The sequence below is a fragment of the Macrotis lagotis genome, chromosome 1, assembly GCF_037893015.1.
Source record: "Macrotis lagotis isolate mMagLag1 chromosome 1, bilby.v1.9.chrom.fasta, whole genome shotgun sequence".
NCBI classification, from domain to species: domain Eukaryota; kingdom Metazoa; phylum Chordata; class Mammalia; order Peramelemorphia; family Peramelidae; genus Macrotis; species Macrotis lagotis.
The window spans coordinates 842,332,530-842,355,288 of NC_133658.1; the positions used below are offsets into that span (position 1 = coordinate 842,332,530).

The following is a 22,759-nucleotide window of genomic DNA, read 5'->3' on the forward strand; positions in this document are numbered from 1 at the left end:
CTTTGCAAGAGATCAGGAAGAAATAAAACTCTTCCAAAAAAGCCAAAAATTAGAAGAAAATGTGAACTATCTCATTGGAAAAACAACCAACCTCTAAAACACATCCAGAAGAAATAATTTAAAAATTATTGGGCTATCTGAAAGCCATGATCAGGAGAAGAGCTTAGACTTCATTTTCCAAGAAATAATACAGCAAAATTTCCCTGAGATCCTAGAAGCATAGGGTAAAATAGAAATTGAAAGAATTATCCAGTCACCTCCTGAAAGAGATCCCAAAAGAAAAACTTCCAGGAATATAGCCAAATTCCAAAACTCCCAAATCAAAGAGAAAATTCTAAAAGCTGCTAGAAACAACCAATTCAACTACAGAGGTTCCATAGTCAGAATTACACAGGATCTGGCAGCATCTACATTGAGGGCTCATAGGGACTGGAATATGATATTTCAGAAGGCAAAAGATCTTGGTTTACAATTGAGAATCAACTACCCATTAAAACTGAACATCTTTTTTCAAGGGAAAAGATGGATTTTCGATTAACAGGAGACTTTCAAACTTTCATGTTGAAACAATCATAGCTGAACAGAAAGTTTGATCTTCAAGTACAGGACTTTGGTGAACCATAGAGGGGGATGGAAGAGAAGGACTAACTATGAGGAACTTGATGATATTGAACTATTTGTATTCCTGTATGGAAAGAAGATAGTGATAACTCATATGAACTTTCTCATTTATAAGAGCTGTTAGAAGGAGCATATATAAACAGGACATAGGAAGGAGAACAGGGCAATTTTCCTGCATTATTTCTTTAAAAAATGAAGTCTAGGTTCTTTTCCTGGTCATGATTTTCAGGTAGCCCAATAATTTTTAAATTATCTCTTCTAGAGCTGTTTTTCAGGTCAGTTGTTTTTCCAATGAGATATTTCACATTTTATTTTACTTCTTCATTCTTTTGGTTTTGTTTTATTGTTTCTTGATTTCTCATGAATTCATCATCTTCCCTTAGCTCCATTCTACATTTGAAGGAATTATTTTCTTCAGAGAGCTTTTGTATCTCTTTTTCCATCTGGTCAATTTGGCTTTTTTAAGGCACTCTTCTCCTCATTGGCTTTTTGGACTGCTTATTTTATTTTACCTAAACTTTATCTAAACTTCATTTAAGATGTTGTTTTCTTCATTGCTTTTTTGTATCTTCTTCAGCAAGTTGCTGAATTGGCTTTCATGATTTTCTCTAATCACTTTCATTTCTCTTTTCAATTTTTCCTCTATCTCCCTTATTTGATTTTTAAAATTTCTTTGAGCTTTTCCATAGCCAATTCATATTTTTCTTAGAATCTTTGAGTTTTCTATTTTTTGAATGTGTATTTTGATCCTCCAAAGGATCAAAGTAATTATTTATGGTCAGATTTTTTTTTCTTTTATTGTTTGTTCATTTCTCCAGTCTGTGATTTGACTTTTAAGTCTTTGTTAAGGTGGGGTTCTGCTTCCAGGGTGGAGACCACACTATCCCAAGTGTTTGAGGATTTTTGCAGCTGTCTCAATTCCTTCAAGGTATTATGAAGCAAGCTCTGACTTCTCTCCTGGCCTGTGCTTTGGTCTGTGGATTACCACAAGTACTCCCCTTAGCCCTGGAACTGTGAGTAGAGTTTCTTCTCTTCTATGACAGTAAAGCTCCTTTTCCTGATTGTGACTCAGATTGTAATCTGGATTAATTATTTTAATAGAGAGAGCTATGCTTTGTGTGACATTTTGAAAAATTGGCAGCAGAGACCAGAATAAATAGCAATGAATAGAAATTCCAGGGAAGCAATTTTGTATCCAGGGGTAAAATTATATAACACTAGAAATGTGAGCTATTTCTAAGTGGAATTGACTTGCTAGGTAGAGTAAGTCCTATTATTACTGTCAACTTCCTCACTGAGGCTGTTTGATATTTGTTGGCAATAACTGTAGATAGAGACAATTCCTGTTCAGAGATAAAAATAGACCAATTTGCCCCTAAAGTTCCTTCCAATGCTAAACTGATATTATTTTACAATGTTACAGATCAAAGAATCACTGATATGATCTTCAGTTTGCCCTAGATTGAAATTAATTCGTGTCTCCCAACTGAGTTTAATTCTTACTTGAGTCTTTTTGTTGGGCTAACATGAAACCTCTAGTGTGATATTAATTATTTCTGAAATCCTTCACTCTCATTATGTATCTTGCTTCCCAGAAATATGTATTCTTTGATATTTAGAAGTTACTGAATGTTTATAAACTTGATCAGACTGAATGAGTCACACCCCAATGCCCCAAATAAGATGCTCAAGAACAGTACCTGTTTTGATATTATGATCTTGTAAATATTACCCATTGCTGCCACCTTATGGCAGTGTAAGGGATTTATGTTGTTGCTGTTAGGACAGAAGTTAAGTACTCAGGGATTTGCAGGTCTGAAGCTTTCCCTCTTGAGATTCTAAAGGGAAGAATAAAAAAGTCTGATCTTGTTTCTTATAAGGGCATTCATTCAGCCTTCAGTTGTGTTCCTGTAAAAGACAGAATTCTTTTTCCTACAAATAGCTTAACTGGAGTCAGAACTTGGTGAGCTAAACCTTAGTGATGGTGGTGATATTTGGGGGACTGGGGTGAGGGTGGGATTTTCTTCTATGTGTCCAAAAATATCATTAAAGTATCTTTTTCAGATTGTGAAAGAATCAGAGAACAGATAAGAACAAAGTAATGTGTGCCTGTGTGCTTGTGTATGTGTCTGTTCCTGAGTACAAATCTTATTTCCATTGCTTATTACTTCAGTGATCTTAGCAAACCTATTCATTCTTAGGGTCTCAATTTCTTTATCTGCTAGATTTATGATCCTATGAGTATGTTAGAGAAGAGTGAGTTGTCCAACACAGCAATATACAGTGGGGGGGGGGGGGAAATTTCCTTTTGACAAATGAGATAAGATTAAAAGTAACCTCCAGTTTGTAGAGTTAGCACCTTCATATAACGTGAATGAAATCATAATATCTGAATAAATAAATCCAATAAACTTTGATGAGTTTTTTTGCTTCCTTTCTTTCCATCCAAGGAGCAAATCCAGTATGGGAGGAAGGAATTTTACTCAATTCAGTAAAACAGAAATTAACTCTAATAATCAATTATATATATATATATATATATATATATATATATATATATATATATATATATATATTCAGTATGATCTTTTTAGGCTCTTTTTTATCATAGATTTCAGGTAGTCCAATAATTTTTAAATTATCCCCTGAATGCTGTATTTCCAGGTCACTCATTTTGATGATTTCTTTTAAAGAAGCAAATCATCCCCAAATCAACCTTTGTAAATTATTTGAATGACCCTCCATTAACCATTTAGTTTACCTGACCCTGTTTCCTAATCAGAAAAATGAGAAAGCTGTATTGGATGTGTCTCACAACTCTTCCAAATGTATAATTAAAAATACTTGGTAAAATAAATTAAAAATTCACTAATGCATTGATAATGTCATTATGTTGCTTTCTAAATCAATATATGACCAGCAGGCATCTTTATCTATGGTTTATATCTTCTCTCCACTTTTTATTAAAAGGTAAAATCACTGGTAACATTTTATAATCATTGTGTCACTTTGACAGAATTAGAGGTGGAGAGGATGATTGATACCCAGATAACAAATCATGTAAAAATTAACATATACAAATGATTTGGGCTTTTAATGGACATAAGCTTAATATGATTCAATAATATGACTTAGAAATTTAAAAAAAACACTAATTTTTGTAGGATTCCTACATAGGTACAAGATTGTCTGGCACAAGAAAGGAGATTACTTTGTTGAACTCTGCTCTAGTTTTTTATTTCAATTCAGGTTGTCTTATTTTCAGAGTATCTCCATAAAGTGATAATCTGGTTGGTGTGGCAAATAAAGACAAGGCTAGATGAAAACTGTTTCAAGGAATGAAATCTATATAGTCAGCATGAAATAAAATTTAGGGGTGATTTGGTCACTGTCTTCAAATCTCCGAAAATCTTTGAACTGGCATGTAGAATAGGGAAGCAGTTTATAGTACTCTTTTTTAAAAAATTTAGTTCTGGGGTGGCTAGGTGGTATAGTGGGTAAAGCACCGGCCCTGGAGTCAGGAGTACCTGGGTTCAAATCCGGTCTCAGACACCTAATAATTACCTAGCTGTGTGGCCTTGGGCAAGCCACTTAACCCCATTTGCCTTACAAAAATTTTAGTTCTACATAAAAAGGCAAAATAAAAACCCATTAAGAAAATTATTCCAATATAAAATATGCTGTCATTTAGAAATAATAAGATTCTTTTGACAATTTACTAGGAAGGTCAGGCTTGGCAACAGAGGGCTCTACCACAAAAGTTTGAACAAATCAAACTCTCTGGGAAGCAATTTTATCATCTGAAAAGTTAGTTGATTGAATTAGATGACTTCTAAGATTCCTTCTAATTTGAAATCAACAATCATAATTTTAAGAGGACATTACATGAATTAGATGGGACTCCTGTTCAAATATTAAATGTCCTAGGTTCCTCAATGAAATGCAAGATTTTCCCTATCCCATTCTAGCATGGTGAGGATGACTTGATATTAAATTGATTAAGTTTAATTTTCCCTTTAATATAAAACAGAGACAACATAGCATAGTGGATAGAGAACTAACTTCAGAACCAGAAAGGCTTGGATTCAATTTCTCTGGAATATATTGTGCCCCTGAGTAAGTCACTTAATTGTTAAGTGTCTCCAATCAACTCTGTAATGCCATAGATATCAAAGATGTTAACTTCATTAATAGAGGAAGTCTTTTACCAGCAGTTACCAATATATTTTGCTATGCCAATATTTCTATTATCAAATAAATCATATCATTCTTATTCAAAAGACTGTTTGCTATATTATTCAGTACCCTGCCCATCAGGTCCCATTTCAAGAACTATTAGCTTGTTCTAAGATCAAGGATCACCCTAGGGAGCATTGTGAAATATCTAAGAGTCTGATCTTCCACCACTTTACATCAAGTACTGACCTGGGTTCTCAAATATATTATTATTATTATTATTATTATTATTATTATTATTATTATTATTATTATTATTATTTGCTTTAGACCAATTATTTAATCTCTCTGAATCCAAGGTCCTTATCTATAAAGTAGGATTATTAAGATTCCTCAATGAAATAAAATTTAAAGTATTACCTCTCTCACAGAGTTACTGTCAGAATAAACAGTTTTTAGACTTTAAATTATTTGGATCGCATATTTCATATACATATATACTTATGTCTATAGATTTATTGCCTGTTGCTATTTCCATTTCTTATTACTTTTATATGAGTATTTTACTTGTAAACACACATTCATATATTATACCAATATAGGTATACATATCATGTGATTATCATTTAATATACATTAAACATACATGTACATATATGCATATTAATATTAATGTGCATGTTATATATGCTAATACGTATGTAATGTGTTGTTTGCAGGCATGAATGACTCCCCTACCTGATTCAGCACACTCTTCCTTTGCTGGAACACAAAATGACTTCTGTCTATTCTATTCCTCTTGCAAAGTTCCCAAGTTAACATTGAGCCTCAATGTGCCAAACCCTACAAAATTCTTTACACTATGGAATAACCCTCTAAGTATGTAGAATTTGACACTGGCATGTTCCATAGTTCCACCATCAACTCAATCAATTAATTCTTGCATTTTGTTTCTCCTCAGGGCCCAAAAGTTATCTGTTCAGAAGATCTGATGGCCACATTCGATCTAAGCAGCTATAACCCCAACTACTTTACTCTAATAGGGATCCCAGGACTTGAGAAATTCCATATCTGGATCGCAATTCCTTTCTGTGCTATCTACTTCGTGGCCATTGTGGGTAACTGTGTCCTGCTGTACCTCATTGCTGTGGAACACAGCCTCCATGAGCCAATGTTCCTTTTCCTCTCCATGTTGGCCAAAACTGACCTCATTCTGTCTTCTACCACAATGCCCAAACTGCTCAGTAACCTCTGGTTTGATGACAAGAAAATCACCTTCTCAGGTTGCCTCACTCAGATGTTCTTCCTCCATTTCAGCTTTGTTGTGGATTCTGCCATCCTATTGGCTATGGCATATGACCGCTATGTGGCTATATGCTCCCCACTGAGATATACCACCATCCTGACCCACCAGGTCATCATCAAGATTATGGTGGGAATCGTCATCAGGAGCTTCTGTGTCATCTTGCCAGATGTTTTCTTACTCAAGCGACTGCCCTTCTGTCGGACACACATCATCCCCCATACTTATTGTGAACATATAGGTGTGGCCCAACTCTCCTGTGCTGACATATCAATCAACATCTGGTATGGTTTTGCTGTGCCTCTTATGACTGTGGTCTCTGACATTGTCCTTATTGTTGTCTCTTATACTATTATATTGAGTGCTGTCTTCCGCCTTCCTTCTCAAGGTGCCCGCCAGAAGGCTCTTGGAACCTGTGGGTCTCATATCTGTGTTATCTTCATGTTCTATATGCCAGCTTTTTTCTCTATCCTTGCTCATCGCTTTGGACACAATGTCCCACGTCATGTGCTCATCCTCTTTGCCAACTTTTATGTTGCCATTCCTCCAGCTCTCAATCCCATTGTCTATGGAGTGAAGACCAAGCAAATTCGTAATAAGATTCTCCTCCTATTTTCTCCAAAAGGAACACAGTGACATGTGACTATGGAAAGAGGAACTGAGAAGAGGTGAGGGAAATGCTTAAAAGAAAATTCATTTTGTGATATTTTGCTTAAAAAGAGGAAAATAGAATCCCAAGTTACTTCCTATCTCTTCCTATCAACATGAAAATGACTGTGAACAAGCATAATATTTAAGAGTCATACGCTAGAAGGAGTGAGCCAAATAGAGATAGGAAAAAATAACAAGGAAAACAGGAAAAATATTTATTCTCAAGGAAAAGGTCAAAATTGTTTGTGACCAGGAGAGAGACCTTATTCATGCTTGAACATTGTATATTGAGAATTTGTGGCTTGCTGAAATCAGAAGAAGTTTTTAGAAGAGCTTGTCTTCTCCCTTATCATTTTGAGATGGTTTTTTTCCTAAACAGGTGATTTCAGGAAAGCTCAATAGCCAGAACAGAAAAATGAAAATTTGAGCAGGTATTACATTACATATCTGAAACCAAATCTATTTGAATGAAGTGTGAGTCTATAGTCCATTTGTCTTTAATTTAAGATTATAAAAACTAAGCTTCTAAAATAGTACTCGACACTTTCCAATTGGAGGCTTTTTTTATCTGGAATTTCAAGTATGTCTCTGCCTTGAGATTCTCTGCTAATTTTGTCACAGTAAATGTCAAAAATAATAACACAAAATAGTTCACAAATAAAACCATAGTTCAGAAGTAGAAGAAACATTAGATATTTTCATTTATGTATAAAATTTTCATTTTCCTTCATGGTTATGATATTTTTTCTTATAATAGCTAAATCAAGTCTTAGGGCTAGAAGGGACTGAGAGTTACTAGGTTCCATTTATTTTAGAAATGAGAACACTGATGTCCAAAGAAATTAAATGTCTTGATAGGGTTACACATCTAGTAAGTATCTGCTTCAAACCTGGGTCACACTTCTATCTCTAGTGAAGCAACTTGGTGGTGCAGGGAATAGAAATTGTAATTTGGATTAAGAAAGATCTGAGTTCAAAACATAATTTGTCCCGGGGCAAATCACTTAATCTCTTTCTGCCCCAGTTTCCTTCTCTTAAAAGTAGGCATAATAGCAACCACCTCACAAAATCATTGCTTCTGATAAATTAATTATGAAGAATTAGCATATATTGTAAATCTTAAAGTTATATTATGTGTATACATATTTGAATATACATAAGCTATTATTATTCTCTATCCATATTATCCTATTAGCTCTTGATCAAATGAGTAAATTAGTCACTGCCCCTTTCCAGAAGAAGGACAACCTAAAAACCATCCCCCAAGAGTTCCAAAAGGTAGTGATTATGGATAGATGCTACTCCAATTAACCTGGATATGATTGAAAAGTATTTTCATTCTATATTGGTAGTATATAAATATGAAGACTATATATAATGTGCTAAGATCTAGGGATTAAAAAAAAAGCAAAAAATAGCCCCTATTATCAGGAGTGTCAGAGTAAATAATGGGAAAGTAGATGGGGATAGGAAAATGACTGTAAATAGACATGAATTGAAGATAATCAATACAGGGAAAGCACTAACCTTGAGAGAGAAGGAAAAAATAAATTGTAGAATATGGGATTTTTGCTGAGACTTGAAAGAAACAAATTCATGCTGGCCATCTTTAATCTATCTCCCACATCCAATTTAGCTTTTGAAAAAAAATAAGACCTGCTTCCATTGTTCTCAGCATTCACCAACTGCCTTACCTTATGAACTTTAGTATTCATGACACTATTTATGCTTAATATGATTATGTTTAACTAGAATAAGTGTACATTTTGATCCTTTGCTTCAAAAGAACCAACTTTATAAGTTCAAAGTGAGAGAAGCTTGATTGAATAATTTTCTAAGTAAGAAGTAGGGGTTTTAATGAACTTCAAGTTCAATATGAGCAAACAGTTCGACTAAAATTATATAACAAAAATGTGGAGTCCAAGAAATTCAATGCTGTCTTGGACTACATTAAGAAAGATGATATACAGGGGTCCTCAGTCTCCTGGGTATTTTGAGGTTTACAAAAATTTAATTTCGTTCTTAAGGGTTGGTCCTGGGCACTGGAGACCATCATCCTTTCTGGCTCTGAATGTTCTGTTCCCAAAGGTATTCCAAAGGGAGAGATAAATGGACATGTCTTGCTTTCTTTCTGGTTGAGCGTATCTCCTTCTGCTTTACATTCATTTCACATAGGTATTTGTCCATCGCTAGCCTCCAGTGTACATACAAGCTATTTTCTCTCTAAGTTACCTGGCTCCATTACTATCGGTCTCTTCAAATATGCTTAGAACCAAAATCAAAGAGAGGTGAGTACCATTTTCTAGGGTATAAGGAGCTTGAAGACAGACTAAATTTGTAGAACAGAATATGTCAAAAAGTACAACTCCCTAGGTTCACAGAGGAACACTATGATGCAGAATAAGTAATTATTAGAATCACCAAATATCTTCCAGATTGCAGTCCATCTCTCAAACCACTGCCTAGCAGTCTCTAAATTAGATTACTTCTATGGCTGTCATTGAAATATATCATGGTCTCTTTAAGATGGAAGGAGTCCTATAGGCTATCTTGTCCAATCGGTGTTTGAATAGAAAATCTAGTCAAGTCTGCTTATCTATAGTTTATTGAATTTTCATTCTATTTTTTTAAAATTGGGACATTATTTTGCTATTTTTTCCTTTGTGACATCTCTTCCATTCCCCAATGATATTTCAAAGATCAACTCCAGGTCCAGTCATCACAACTTCCAGCTCTATCAATATTCTGGGATTTACTCTATCTGGGTCTAAAGCCTTGAACTTATTAAGGCCAGCTAAGTGCTCTCTTCCCTTCTCCTCTCTAATTTGGTTTTTAATTCTAAGTTAAGGACTTATGTTCTGTCCTTTCCAGGATATATATATATATATATATATATATATATATATATATATATATATGGATAAAAAGGTGAAAATAGAACTAATCAATTCTTGTTTTTCTTGTTTTCTATTCCAGAATCTATATCTATAATTTTTTCTGGAATAGAAAACAAGAAAAACAAGAATTGATTAGTTCTATTTTCACCTTTTTATCCATTTTCATCCTGCAATTCAAAACAAGCAGTGTTTTTCTGCCATCTTTAATCTATCTCCCACATTCAATTTAGATTTTGAAAAAAAAATTAAGACCTGCTTCTATTGTTCTCGGCATTCACCAACTGCCTTACCTTATGAACTTTAGTATTCATGACACTATTTATGCTTCATCACTTCCATTCTTTTGTAGTTCCCTTATTTAACTGTCGTTTGCGTCAGTGGAAGGACTACACATACCAGTAAAGTTCTGTATCTTTTGATGTATTAAATAACATCATGCATGGTAAATGGATGATAAAAAATCAATGGGTGGAAAAAATGGAGAGTAAAAATTTTGAATGAATGTTAAAATTTTTATTAAGCACAACTTATGTGCAAAGAAGATGATATAATATATATATATATATATAAGCAATGCATATGTACATACATGCATGTGTGAATTTTTTTGCTCATATATGTGCATATATGTGTTTCTATGGTGTATATGTTTAATATTATTTAGATACTTATTAGATTTCAATAACCATTTCTTAAGTGCCTGTTGCATGCCAGACCCTGTGTTACTCATGGAACATACAAAGAAAGGCAAAAGAAAGTATTCCCCCCCTTCAAAGAGATTGACAATATAACGGGAGTGGGCAATATTCAAATTATATGCGCCACCAAAATATATGTAGAATAAATTGGAGATAGAGAGAAGACTAGAAGTAAGGGGCATAGAGATAAGGGTTCTTGTAGAAGATAGGATTTTAGCTAGGACTTGAAGAAATCCAGGAGGTAGAAAGGGAAAAGAAAATTTCCAAAATGTTTGTTTCTTAGGAAATGAGTGCATGTACTAAGGAATTTATGAAATTTAGTATAGATGGATGTCTGGGAGAGAGACAGAATTGGTAAGTCCCATTGGCTTACTCTATTCTCAGATAGGACACAAGGCAAAATATACATGAAGATTTATCAATACTAATGTTACCAGTGATTTAGGATGTGATTCCTTTGTCATGACTTCTGATAACATAACAATAACGTGCAGTTGAACAAATAATAATGTTTAATTCTGGGCTCAACTCTGTTTTATCTAGAAAGTCCAAGTCTTATGTCTCACTTATTGCAGACTAAGATCAAGAAAGTGAACAACTTCAGATAAAGAAGGAGAACATTGCAGGCATGGGAAGTGGTCAGTGAAAAGTCCCTGAGTTGGGACAGGAAATGACCTGGCATTCTATTTTTGATCAATCATTATTGGGATTTTTTAACTATAAATGGAGATTAAATATAGTTTTCTATATTTCATCAATTATTCATGTTTTTCTTCTGCAGAACCAAACCAAGGCATTGAAACCTCTTGCCTATGACCTTAAGATTAGTCTTACCTCAATCTCCTATTTTTACAAGATGATACATTTAACAGAGATTATAGAGAAGAAATGAAACTCAGATCAAAGATTTCTTCCCAACTGCTGTTCCTTTCTATCTTTTCCTTTAAAAAGAATGCCATGTTCCAATCTAGGCAATAATCTTTCCTGTCATTTCCCAAGAACTTGGTTTCTTTCTCCACAACATCCCTGATCACTCTTTAAAAAAATATTAGTGCCTTACCCTTATATTATAGTCATTTCCTGATATGGTTCATACACCATGAACACAAATATATAAGAAAGGGAAAAAATGGTTGAACATAATAATATTAAATATATTTTATCTAATAGCATTTTAAGGTTTTCAAAGTGCTTTACAAGTAATATGTCATCTTATTCTCAAAATCAGAAAAATTTTGTTTTTTCTAAATGTTTAAATATTTCATTATTTGTGTGAAAAGGAAAATATTTTGACACATTCGGTTTTTCTCTCCCCCTCTTGTTTTAAAATACTAACTGCCCTATTTCTTTAATGTGCAATGAGTTATACATGTACACAACTTTCATAGTAGCTGTCTTAAAACTGAATTAATAATTCAAAATATAACTATCTCAGCTACCTAGTGTTCCCTATAATACTGGTAACCAGTGGATCTACCTTGCTGTTTTGAACTAAATGATGAAATATATCACTTGATACTGGTGGACAATTTTGCATGCAATTCTCAAGAATAGTGAATATTTCCCCTACTTCTGTTTTCAAATAAATACAGTTCAAAATGACAAAAATACATAGATTGATAAATGAATAAACAAATAAACAAAAAATGAGTAAGTGAATAAATGAATGAATAAACAAAAATGAATAAATAAAATAATATAAATATATATTTAATATAAATCAATTTAAATACAAAATAAATAAATAAATGAATAAATGAATGAATGAATGAATGAATGAATAAATAAATAAATAAAGCGAATGAATAAGACAGACACACAGACACACAGACAAAGAAGTCAAGAGACTATATTCAGGCAAAACGGAGATTGAGTGACTTGACCAGAGTCATGAAGCTAGTAAGTATAAGGTAGAATTTTAACAATGTCCAGGCCTTTCTGTTCATAGCATTTCTTGGCTGCCACACAAAGACAGAGTCTGATACTATAGAAAGTACCATTCCTTTAGACTGCTATCTTTCTAATGAGAGAATTGAAATGTTTCCACATATGACCTGCAGAACCAAAAAAGGTCATTGTATTTAATCTTCTGTCTCTTGGCCATTCTTAAATTCTTATTCTTTCCCTCATTGTAAGTCCTTTATCTCATTTAATAACAGACTAAGTTAGTTATCAGGTACCATGTCGCACTGTTTAAATCACATGACAATATATTTAAAGCATTTCAGAAACCTTGAAGTGTTATCCAAGACCTGGCATAGAAAAAGAAGCCTTAGTTTTTGTGGAATTGGACTTGAGTTCAAATCCTGTCCATACTCCCACAAGGTGAAGCTCCCAGTGGAGTGAAGTGATATATTCAAGTACTACATCATGGCAAAGAGAATCTTTTAAAGGTATTTCTTAAAGTTCCCCTATCAAGCGGATCTGAAAACCAACATAATAAAGGGATCAAAAGCCCTTTTTATGTGAAAGTTAATTAATGAAATTTGCTATGGAGAAAACAATCTTAATATCATCCCCAAATCCAAGCTTAAGACATTTTTCTTTCCTGGTTGTAGAGAAACTTCACACACACACACACACACACACACACACACACACATACACACATCACATACTTAATGGACTCTACAAGGTATTGATTAAGTGTATTTAAAGCACACAGCAAAGCACACCTGCACATTAAGCAGTACATTAATTTTCCCAGGAGGGAGAATTAAATAGATGATGTCTAGATGAATCTTTGGGGAAAAATACATTGAAAACCTGAGGAACAGCAGGGTGGTTCCTTTTGAAGTCAGACAGAAGGGACTTATTGCAAAGTAGTTCTTCTCAACTCTGTGACTTCAGCAATGTTACATGATCTGAGAAAATCAGTGGAATAGTTATATTTACTTAGTCAAAGAATCAGGGAGTCAGAGGTCACAGGAACATTTTAAAGAAAAAAAAGGGTAGGGGGGCAGCCAATAAGTGACAGACTTGGAATTCATGTTGGGTAGGGTTTCATTTGTAGCCAAGAGAAACTGCATAAAATTTTATTCCATATTCTGTGCTCTCTATTGAATTCAGAGCCTTGAAAGTACTTTTTCCTCCTCTGTTTTCATTTCTCTGTGAACCATCAATCAAATCAATACAGATAATTCAATCCAACAAACATGTATTAAATATCATATATGTATCAGGCACTAAACATGTAAAGATAAAAATTAATCAGTAAATCTTGTTGTTTTGAAAAATGGGAATGTAGTATGATCTTTTTCAGAATGGAAAAATGGAAAATTATGATGAGACTGAGGCATTCAAAACAGTTTCTACAGGGAGACAAAGTAAGTCCAGGGAACTTGAGGGCAAGAACAGAGTATTATAAATGACCTAAGAAAATGGCAGAAAAACTGGAGTGAGACAGAGATTAGTAGTCAGGAAGCAGTTGAATTGAGAGAGCTATCAGAGTAGATTTAGACTCTGTCCAGTCTTCTCCCAACCCAGACTCAGACTAGGGCATAGAGGTGAGAAGAAATAATTACTCAAATTGATGCAAAAAAGAAAAGGTTACCATTATACCTGGGCATGTCTGTTCTTTCTTCTAACCATACATCACACTTTAATATTTTGCTAAACTACCTTGATTCTAGTTAAAAATCATTATTATTTTTTAATTCCAGGCTATATTCAAGGATTAAATGAGTTCTAATTTTCCTTCCAGTTTTAACACATTGGGATTTTATTGATTGGGAAGTATAGAAGAGAAAGAGTTTAGCATAAAACCCAATAACTACTGGTTATCCCATTTTCTGATCACTAAGAATTTAATGTAGGAAATAAAACCACTAAAAAAGGGGAAAAATCATTAGGGAAAGAAATGATGGGAGGTTAACTAGGATTCTCCTTTTTTAATTGAAATTTTATTTCCTTTTCCCAATTACATGTTATGAAAGTTTTTCAACATTCATCCACATGCATATGTATATTTTACATAATTTCCATCCATTCTCCCTTCCCACCTCCCTCCTCTCAGCGATGAACAATAAAATGCATATTATACATGCACATTTGTGTTTTAACATGTTTACAGGTAAGTCATTTTCTATATAAAGAATTAGGATTAAGGGGAAAGGAAGAAAACCATGAGACAGGAAAGAAATACATAAGAGAAATTTTAAAAAGAGAAGGTAGTGTTCTTTCAGATTATGAAGAGTTTTTTGTTTTGTTTTGTTTTTGTTCCTTTGGATAGCAATAGCATTGCCCATAGCTGTTTTCCTAAGGTTGTAGGATTTTTCTTAATATAGATTCCAATATTTCTTTTAAAAACATGAAAATAAGCCATTATTTTAGTTCTATACTTTAATACTTCTATATTATTTTCCTATACTTCTATATTTAGTTTATTTCTAATTATTTTCCTATACTTCTATAATCAAATATTTCTATTTCCCTATAGTTCTAGTCCGTTTATTTTAGCTTTGTAAGTTAAGTTAATTTTAGTTGTAAGTATACAGCTCTTTCAGTTAAGCAAACGAATAAATTTCCAGAACCCTCAAACATAGTAGAAACTGGTGGCAGCTAGGTGGCAGAATGGATAGAGCCCTGGCCCCGGAGTCAGGAGTACTTGAGTTCAAATCCAGCCTCAGACACTTAATAATTACCTAGCTGTGTGGCCTTGGGCAAGCCACTTAACCCCATTGCCTTGCAAAAAAACTTAAAAAAAATAGTAATTTTATGATCCTGTTTATGGTTCCCTGATGTTTGAGTTCCTTTTTTCTTATTGTTTGTCATAATCTTTCTTTGATGTGCAACCACTGGATTTTGGCTATGGAATTCCTAAAATTTTTACTTTGTGATTTCTTTCAGAAGGTGATCAGTGAATTCTTTCTGTCTTCACTTTGCTTTCTGTTTCTCATAGATCTGGACAATTTTCATTTATTGTTTCTTAAACTGTAGTGCCAAGGTTTTTTTTAATCATGTTTTTATTTGATCTGTTAAAGTATATTTCAGGTCAGTTGTTTGCTTATATATATATTAGCTTTCTTATGTTTTCTTCTATTTTTTCAAGATTTTGATTTTTTTCTAATATTTCTTGCTATTTTATAGAGTCATTGATTTCTGTTTTGCTTATTCCAGTTTTCAGGTTTACCATTTCTTGGGTAAGGTTTATCTATTTTTGTTCTAAGGGATTTATTCCCCTTCTGGATCTTTCCTTCAGAGTTTTTAATTCCCTCCGTCATGTTTTGCTTCATTTATTCTAGATATTCCACACAGTGGAAATGCCTTTTTTCCCTTTTGAATGTAATTTGCTTGTAGTTCTTATATTATTACTTTTTCTACTAGGTTGGAGTTTTGGACATTTCTGGATATGGTCGTCACAGTTCTCTACAATTCATCATTTCTTCAATTAGTTACTTAACTGGGATTTGTAATTACCAGACCAGGCTCTATTTCCCGCTGCATTTTTGGATGGCATGGTCAATCTTGTTTACTCTTGACCTATGTCACTTGGACTCTTACACTCTCTATATCTCAGAATTAGTCCCCACTGTATTTTTGAGGTTCAAAATAGTATGTCTTCAGGATCTCTTATGGCATCTTTGGACAAACTGCTAGGGACCTCAGAGTCTGAGTTGTCCCAGGCTGATTGCTCCTGGTTATCTTCCAACTTCATATATTCCAACATAATCAGGTGTCTGATTACAATAGACTTTCTTAGTTTAGCCTTCTATACTTTGTTAACATTTTCAGTATTTGAAAATCCGATAGAAGTAGTGATATATATTGGATATTGTACAAAGTGTCTAGCAACTGGTGATTCAAAGGTATGGTAGATATTGTGAAAGATGGGCTATGTAAAGAAGGGACTAGAGAAGTAAAATAGCATTACCATTATGACAAGGTCTAGAAAATGGCTATTCTAATGATTGACTGATCTAGATAATGGATGAAGACCCATAAAATCAAGGAAAAAGATGAGTTATCAAGTAGAAATGTCATCTGATTTGTCATTTTGAATGTCAAAATTATGAAAAATTGAACCAGAGACACTGGGAAGTAAAAGGAATATTAAAGCTTATCATATTTTTCCTTTTACCCTATATAGTAATTTTATCTCTATTTCTGTGAGGTGGTCTTTGAGATTGTACTTAAACACTTTTAATAATGGTAAATATTCACATTCTGCCTGTCTGCATGCTATTGTAAGTGTATGGGTGATTGTATCTCAGAGGATGCTTGTTTTATATAGACATACATTTAATATACAATTATGCACATCAGTGCATTATTATAGAAATGTGGATGTGTTTCTAAGTATACACATAAAATCCTCCCACCCCCCAGCAAAATGCAAACTCTGAGAGGTATAATAACCTATATATGGTAAATGATTAATAAAATAATTATGGTTGAATTTTGTCTGTTGATCTCTTTCAGTCATACATCTCATTCTCAAGGAAAACTCAATAATTAGAAATTATTTCTTTTCCTCTAGACATGAAAGAGTCATTATTACTGAAGGCCTTCAAGTAAAGGCTGGGTACACACTCTTGGAAATGATGAGACCATTCTATGTGAGTAGAAGTTAGTCTTACTGTCTCTGAAGTCCTTTACATCTATGAGACTATATGATTGTGTCTTTTCCTGAAGCTTTCCTCCTCCATCCTCAATTTTTTCTCCTTCCCAAGGACTTGGGGAAAGAGATGTATAAGGGAAGAAAATAAAACTAAAAAAAAGTATTAATAAGAAGCTAAAGGTAGCATACCTAAGAACTGACCCTGAAGTCAGGAATAAAGTCCACTTCTGACACATAGTCTGTGTGAACCTGGTCAAGTCATTTTATGTCTAAGTGCCTTCAGGCTTTGGTGAGACCATAAACTGTAGAGATATGTATTTATATAGGAAGTTGCTTATAGGGAGTACTCTACACTGATAAAATCAAAAAATAAACCCACTTTCAATGAAAAATTAATTCATTATATTTTGTCTTGCCTGACTATTTCAAAGATGCTCTAATATATCCAGACAGGTAAAGATCACCTTCTGTTCTTGATAATCTAGAAAGAAAGTAGTAGAGAAGTGGATAACTACTGACCTTTTGGCTACTTCCCAAGACATAAGAACTTCTTTCAAGAGTTATGGTACTTCTTATCTCTTCTAAAAATGAGGTAGTGAGAGACCCACCCTTTCAGTCTAGGTCCTGAAGTAACAGGCAATTCTTCCCTCTTTATGCTTAGAAGAGTTCAAGTAACCACCACTACCAGTTCCTGCCTCTCTTCCTCCTTCCTTCTCTTCCTAATCCTCATCTCTCTCCTCATTCCTCCTCTCCTCTGTTTCTCTGTATCTCTGGTCTCTTTTTCTGTCTCTTTCTCTCTCTGTCTCTCTCTCTCCCATTTTGCTCTCCCTTCCGTCTTTTGGTTTTCATTTACCTATCTTTATTCTCATTCTTATCCTCCCTCCCTTTCCAACTCCTTCAATCAGGTGACCAGTTTGAGCAAAATGCAGTTTGCATGAAAGGAAGTAATGTAAAATAAAGCTGAAAAAGTTTCTGGGAAAGGGAAATTCATTTCTCTAAAGTGAAACCACAGCAGATTATTGCTCCCTAGGATCCCTAGATTGTAATGATTTTCATATAATTTAGTAGCAGAACTAAGATTAAAACTAAATTCTCTTTATTCCTGGTCCAAGAATGCTTCCATTGTACCTTCCTCTTGATAGTCTATTAGAGTTTTTTGAAATATAAGTTTTAGAAATGTAAGTTTTTGATGAAAAGGGAGATCACTTACTGATGCTAATTAATACCATTATAATATGAAGTTTCCTACAGATAACTTTCTAATATTCATTTTATAATTTTTTGTCACCCTCTTTGATCAAAAGATTACCAGGCTCTTGGATACCTTTATATCAAATCCTAAAGTCAAGCTATTTTCAGGAACCAGGTGTCTTTAAAAATTAAACCCACTAAAGATTTCCTTATCTTTATTTCTTATCAATAATCTATATTTTCAGGGGCAGCTAGGTGGCATGGTGGATAGACCCTCAGTCCTGGAGTCAGGAGTAATTGAGTTCAAATCCGGCCTCAGACACTTAATAATTACCTAGCTGTGTGACCTTGGGCAAGCCACTTAACCCCATTTGCTTTGCTAAAACCTAAATAATAATAATAATTAGTCTATATTTTCAAAGGTGTACCAAAATGAAGTAATCATTAACTTTATCTTTTGAAAAGCATACAGTGACACTCTGACTTTTCAATGTATTCAACAAAGCTGATCTTGAATCTGTTGCTGTGCCCCACCCCCTGACACTATGGGAGGAGATCATTACTATTTGCTAATCCTGTCATTGGGTACAAAGGATGAGCCTTGTTTTTTGACCACAGATATTATTTATACATGCTTGGCACTGTTTGAAAATTCAATAGCTTTTACCAAAATTTATATTTTTCTAGTTTTCTTCTCCCACACAGGTGAAACATCTATAAAATAATAAGCTCCTCACCTCTAAAGCTGTAAAAGTCTCAATGTTTCCTCTGAATATCACTGATACCCACCTTACTGACTGCTTCCTCACTGGAATACCAGGTCTGGAACACCTGCACATCTGGATTTCTATCCCTTTCTGCATCATGTATGTGACTGCCTTGGCAGGGAATAGTATCCTGATCAGTGCCATTGTTTCCCAGAGAAGCCTTCATGAACCCATGTACCTGTTCCTGTCCATGCTGGCCAGCATTGATGTCCTGCTCTCTACTTGCACGGTGCCCAAGGCTCTGACAATCTTCTGGTTAGGTACCCAAGCCATCTCCTTTGATGAATGTCTCACCCAGATGTTCTGTATCCATTTTCTATTTGCAACTGACTCAGGCATCCTGCTGGCCATGGCCTTTGACCGCTATGTGGCCATCTGTTCACCTTTACACTATAACACTATTCTTACTCCCACTATCATCAGAAAGATAGCTGGGGCCACACTTGCACGTAGCTTCTGCATTATATTTCCAGTTATCTTCCTCCTCAAAAGGTTACCCTACTGCCAGGACAATATAATCTCTCATACTTTCTGTGAGCACATGGGCATTGCCTGGTTATCCTGTGCTGATATCTCTGTCAATATCTGGTATGGTTTGATGGTTGCCTTGCTCTCCACAGGTCTAGATGCCATTCTTATTGCCATCTCTTATGTACGCATCTTATGCACAGTCTTCTATCTTCCCTCACAAGAAGCTCAGCACAAAGCACTGGGTACATGTGGCTCTCATATTTGTGTTATACTGCTCTTCTACATTCCTGCTTTATTTTCTGCCTTTGCCTACCGCTTTGGAAGGAAAAGTATCCCCCATTATGTTCATATCCTCCTAGCCAACCTCTATGTTGTAATCCCACCCATGCTCAACCCTGTCATTTATGGTGTAAGAACCAAACAGATTTGGGAAGGAACTGTCCAGATGTTTTTACAGTTGAGAAAGTGATTAAGATAGAAGTCAGAAAAAAATAGAGTAATCCTGGTAGACTATCAAGCTTATAGTCTATGGACTTAAATTGCCCACAAATAAGGCCTGGATCAGATTAAAACATAATTAAGTAGTTTTAAAAAAATAAATAACAATACAGCATAAAATGATAATTTGTTGTTTTCTAAATATGTGGTTTAAGGAATTAATTTCCATTTGAACTGGACATCACTGATCTTGACTCCTAATCTAGGTTCATTGTCTTCTCCATCCCAGTTCATTCCCTATTCCTAAATTCAATCCAATTTCATCTCCACTTTTTCCTCAGTCCTGTTCCAGTCTCTATTCCTATGGATCACTTTTACAAAACCATCACATGTCTGCCCCTAACTCCAACCCTATTCTAATCTCCAGTTCTATCTCCACCTTACTCAGCCCTAACCTAGCATTCATTTCTTCCAAAATCACATTCATATTTCAATTCTTATGCCAGTCATGTAACTTTTCTTTGTCCTTATCTTAATCCTTCTCCCCATCTCTAGTCCTATCCCAAACTTATACTAATATTCATCAATTTTATCTAAAACCTATCACTACAACAATCCCCATTCTCATCCATAGCATCATGGTCTTTTTTTCTTTTTTTTTTCTTTTTTTTTTTGCAAGGCAAATGGGATTACGTGGCTTGCCCAAGGCCACATAGCTAGGTAATTATTAAGTGTCTGAGACCAGATTTGAACCCAGGTACTCCTGACTCCAGGGCCGGTGCTTTATTCACTGCGCCACCTGGCCACCCCCATACCATCATTTTCAAATCCAATCCTTTCCCAAACCCATGCTGGTCCTTATTCCTATCTATGTTCTAACTCGAATTTTATTCTTAAACCCATATATATGTTTCCAAAATTACCTAATCACCTCACTATATCTGTCTATAAGTCCTCCCCCAAAATATACCATTTCATTTCCTCTCTCATCCCACTATCTCCTCTTCAGATATATCAGTAATATCTTTCATTCCACCAATTTACTATATCACCTCCTCGACTTCAAGTGGTTCAAGAATGATCATTTTCAGGACAGCTTCTTGGATATTTTAAAAGGAATATAAAAGTTTACCCAACCTAAAGCTTTTACTCCTATCCATACACACAGAAAGTCTCTGATACTGGGTCTTTATACTCTCAAATTTCTACTATTTGAGAAGCCAACATTCAGTATCGTCTATGAATATATCAAGTATTCAATACCTAGAATTTAATTATCAATATAGCAATGTCATCTCTAACCTCTTTTTCAAGGAAAACTTTGATTCTTGCCAGAAGGAAAAGTAGAAGGTTGGAATTAGAAACCAATACTCTACTCTTTTCAAAGAGAGGTTACCAGGTTAGAAGTATATAGATCTACTCTCTTAAATATGATCAGTCTAGGGGATATGATTATGTTGCTTCTAACTTCTGATAACTGTCATTTGGGAGGGGAATCAGGATCCCAAACATTCTAAAAAAAAGTTTGACTCCTTTCTTATTTAATATTGGATCAATAATGAAAACACATAGCAAAGAAATACATTTATCCAAATCATAGTGAAACATAGAAGAATATATGCCAGACAATACAGAAGGAAGATCCTTTCCTAATGGAAGAGAAATAACTCAGTTCAACAAAGAGAGGGAATCTTAGATCTCACCCAAGAGAAAATTCCTTTAAGTCTCTAAAATAATAAATTTGATAGAGGCACAGAGTAGAGACTGCCAGCTCCTCTCAAGTCTTCCAGGACAGAGTTTGAGACAAAGACAGAGATAGTAAGACACAAAAGTTCATACATAATGATTTGCATATTGTTTCTCCCATTAAACTGTGAGTTCATTGAGAGCAAGGACTGTCATCTGTTATTATATTTCCTATTATTATGTAGCATCATGTCTGGTTTCATAAATGTTTATTGACTGACTTATGCCTTAAGGGTCCTTGAGTCCCAAACCATAGTTTGTTTGTTTCTTTTAGATTTTTGCAAGGCAAATGGGGTTAAGTGGCTTGCCCAAGGCCACACAGCTAGCTAATTATTAAGTGTCTGAGACCGGATTTGAACCTAGGTACTCCTGACTCCAAGGCCAGTGCTTTATCCACTATGCCATCTAGCTGCCCCCAAACCATAGTTTCTTTTGCTAAAAAAAAATGCATACTGAAATACAATTGCAGACAAACACAAAAAATATATCTATATCATCTATCTCTATCTCTATATCTATCTATATCATCTATATCTATATCTATATCTATATATGTCTATATCTATATTAAATCTATGTCTATATTAAACCTATATCTATCTATATCCATATCCATATCCAAATCTATACCTATCTCTATCTCTATCTCTATCTCTATCTCTATCTCTATCTCTATCTCTATCATCTCTATCTCTATCTAATCTATCTCTATAATCTCTCTATCTCTGTCTCTGTCTCTGTCTCTATCTCTATATCTCTATCTATCTATCTATCTATATATACATATTCATAGAAAAATTCATCCAGCAATGGTTTAATAAAATTGTTTCTGTACTCCTACTATGCACAGGAAAAGTACATGAAGATCAATGGACATACAGAGATCAAGAGATATTCACACACATATACACCATTCAATTTATGTAACTAGGATCCTCACCTACAGAGTATAGTATCTATATATATCACATATTCATTGTCCTCTTTTTACTCACTGTGACTACTACAATAGCTCAGGTAGATTGAAATATATTGTTGCTATGGTGCTGCTGCATTGTAATATGGATTTTTCAAGACCAGAGTTTCAAAGACAATTTATAATTTCTTTTTTTATTATTTTTGGCTTTTGCAAGGCAAATGTGGTTAAGTGACTTACCCAAGGCCAAACAACTAGATAATTATTAAGTCTCTGAAGTCAGATTTGAACTCAGGTTCTCCTGATTCCAAGGCTGGTGCTCTAT

The 22,759-nt window shown here is 34.3% G+C and overlaps 2 protein-coding genes across 4 annotated transcripts; both read left to right on the plus strand.

Annotated features, from left to right (window-relative positions):
- The first annotated feature begins 5,788 nt into the window (after nt 1-5,788).
- Nucleotides 5,789-6,736, plus strand: LOC141490241 (olfactory receptor 52H1-like). The gene has a single exon (XM_074190460.1). It carries the CDS (start codon nt 5,789-5,791, stop codon nt 6,734-6,736), a length of 948 nt encoding a protein of 315 aa, XP_074046561.1.
- A 7,189-nt stretch (nt 6,737-13,925) lies between these two features.
- OR52B6 (olfactory receptor family 52 subfamily B member 6) lies at nt 13,926-19,803 on the plus strand. Of its 3 annotated transcripts, none has more exons than XM_074190462.1 (2): nt 13,926-13,957; nt 18,897-19,803. In XM_074190462.1, exon 2 carries the CDS (start codon nt 18,961-18,963, stop codon nt 19,801-19,803), a length of 843 nt encoding a protein of 280 aa, XP_074046563.1. In that variant the 5' UTR covers nt 13,926-13,957; nt 18,897-18,960. The 3 variants fall into 3 exon arrangements, with proteins under 3 accessions (XP_074046563.1, XP_074046564.1, XP_074046562.1); XM_074190463.1 differs by having other exon boundaries at nt 13,926-13,939; nt 18,882-19,803; XM_074190461.1 differs by lacking the exon at nt 13,926-13,957 and having other exon boundaries at nt 18,856-19,803.
- Nucleotides 19,804-22,759: the final 2,956 nt, after the last annotated feature.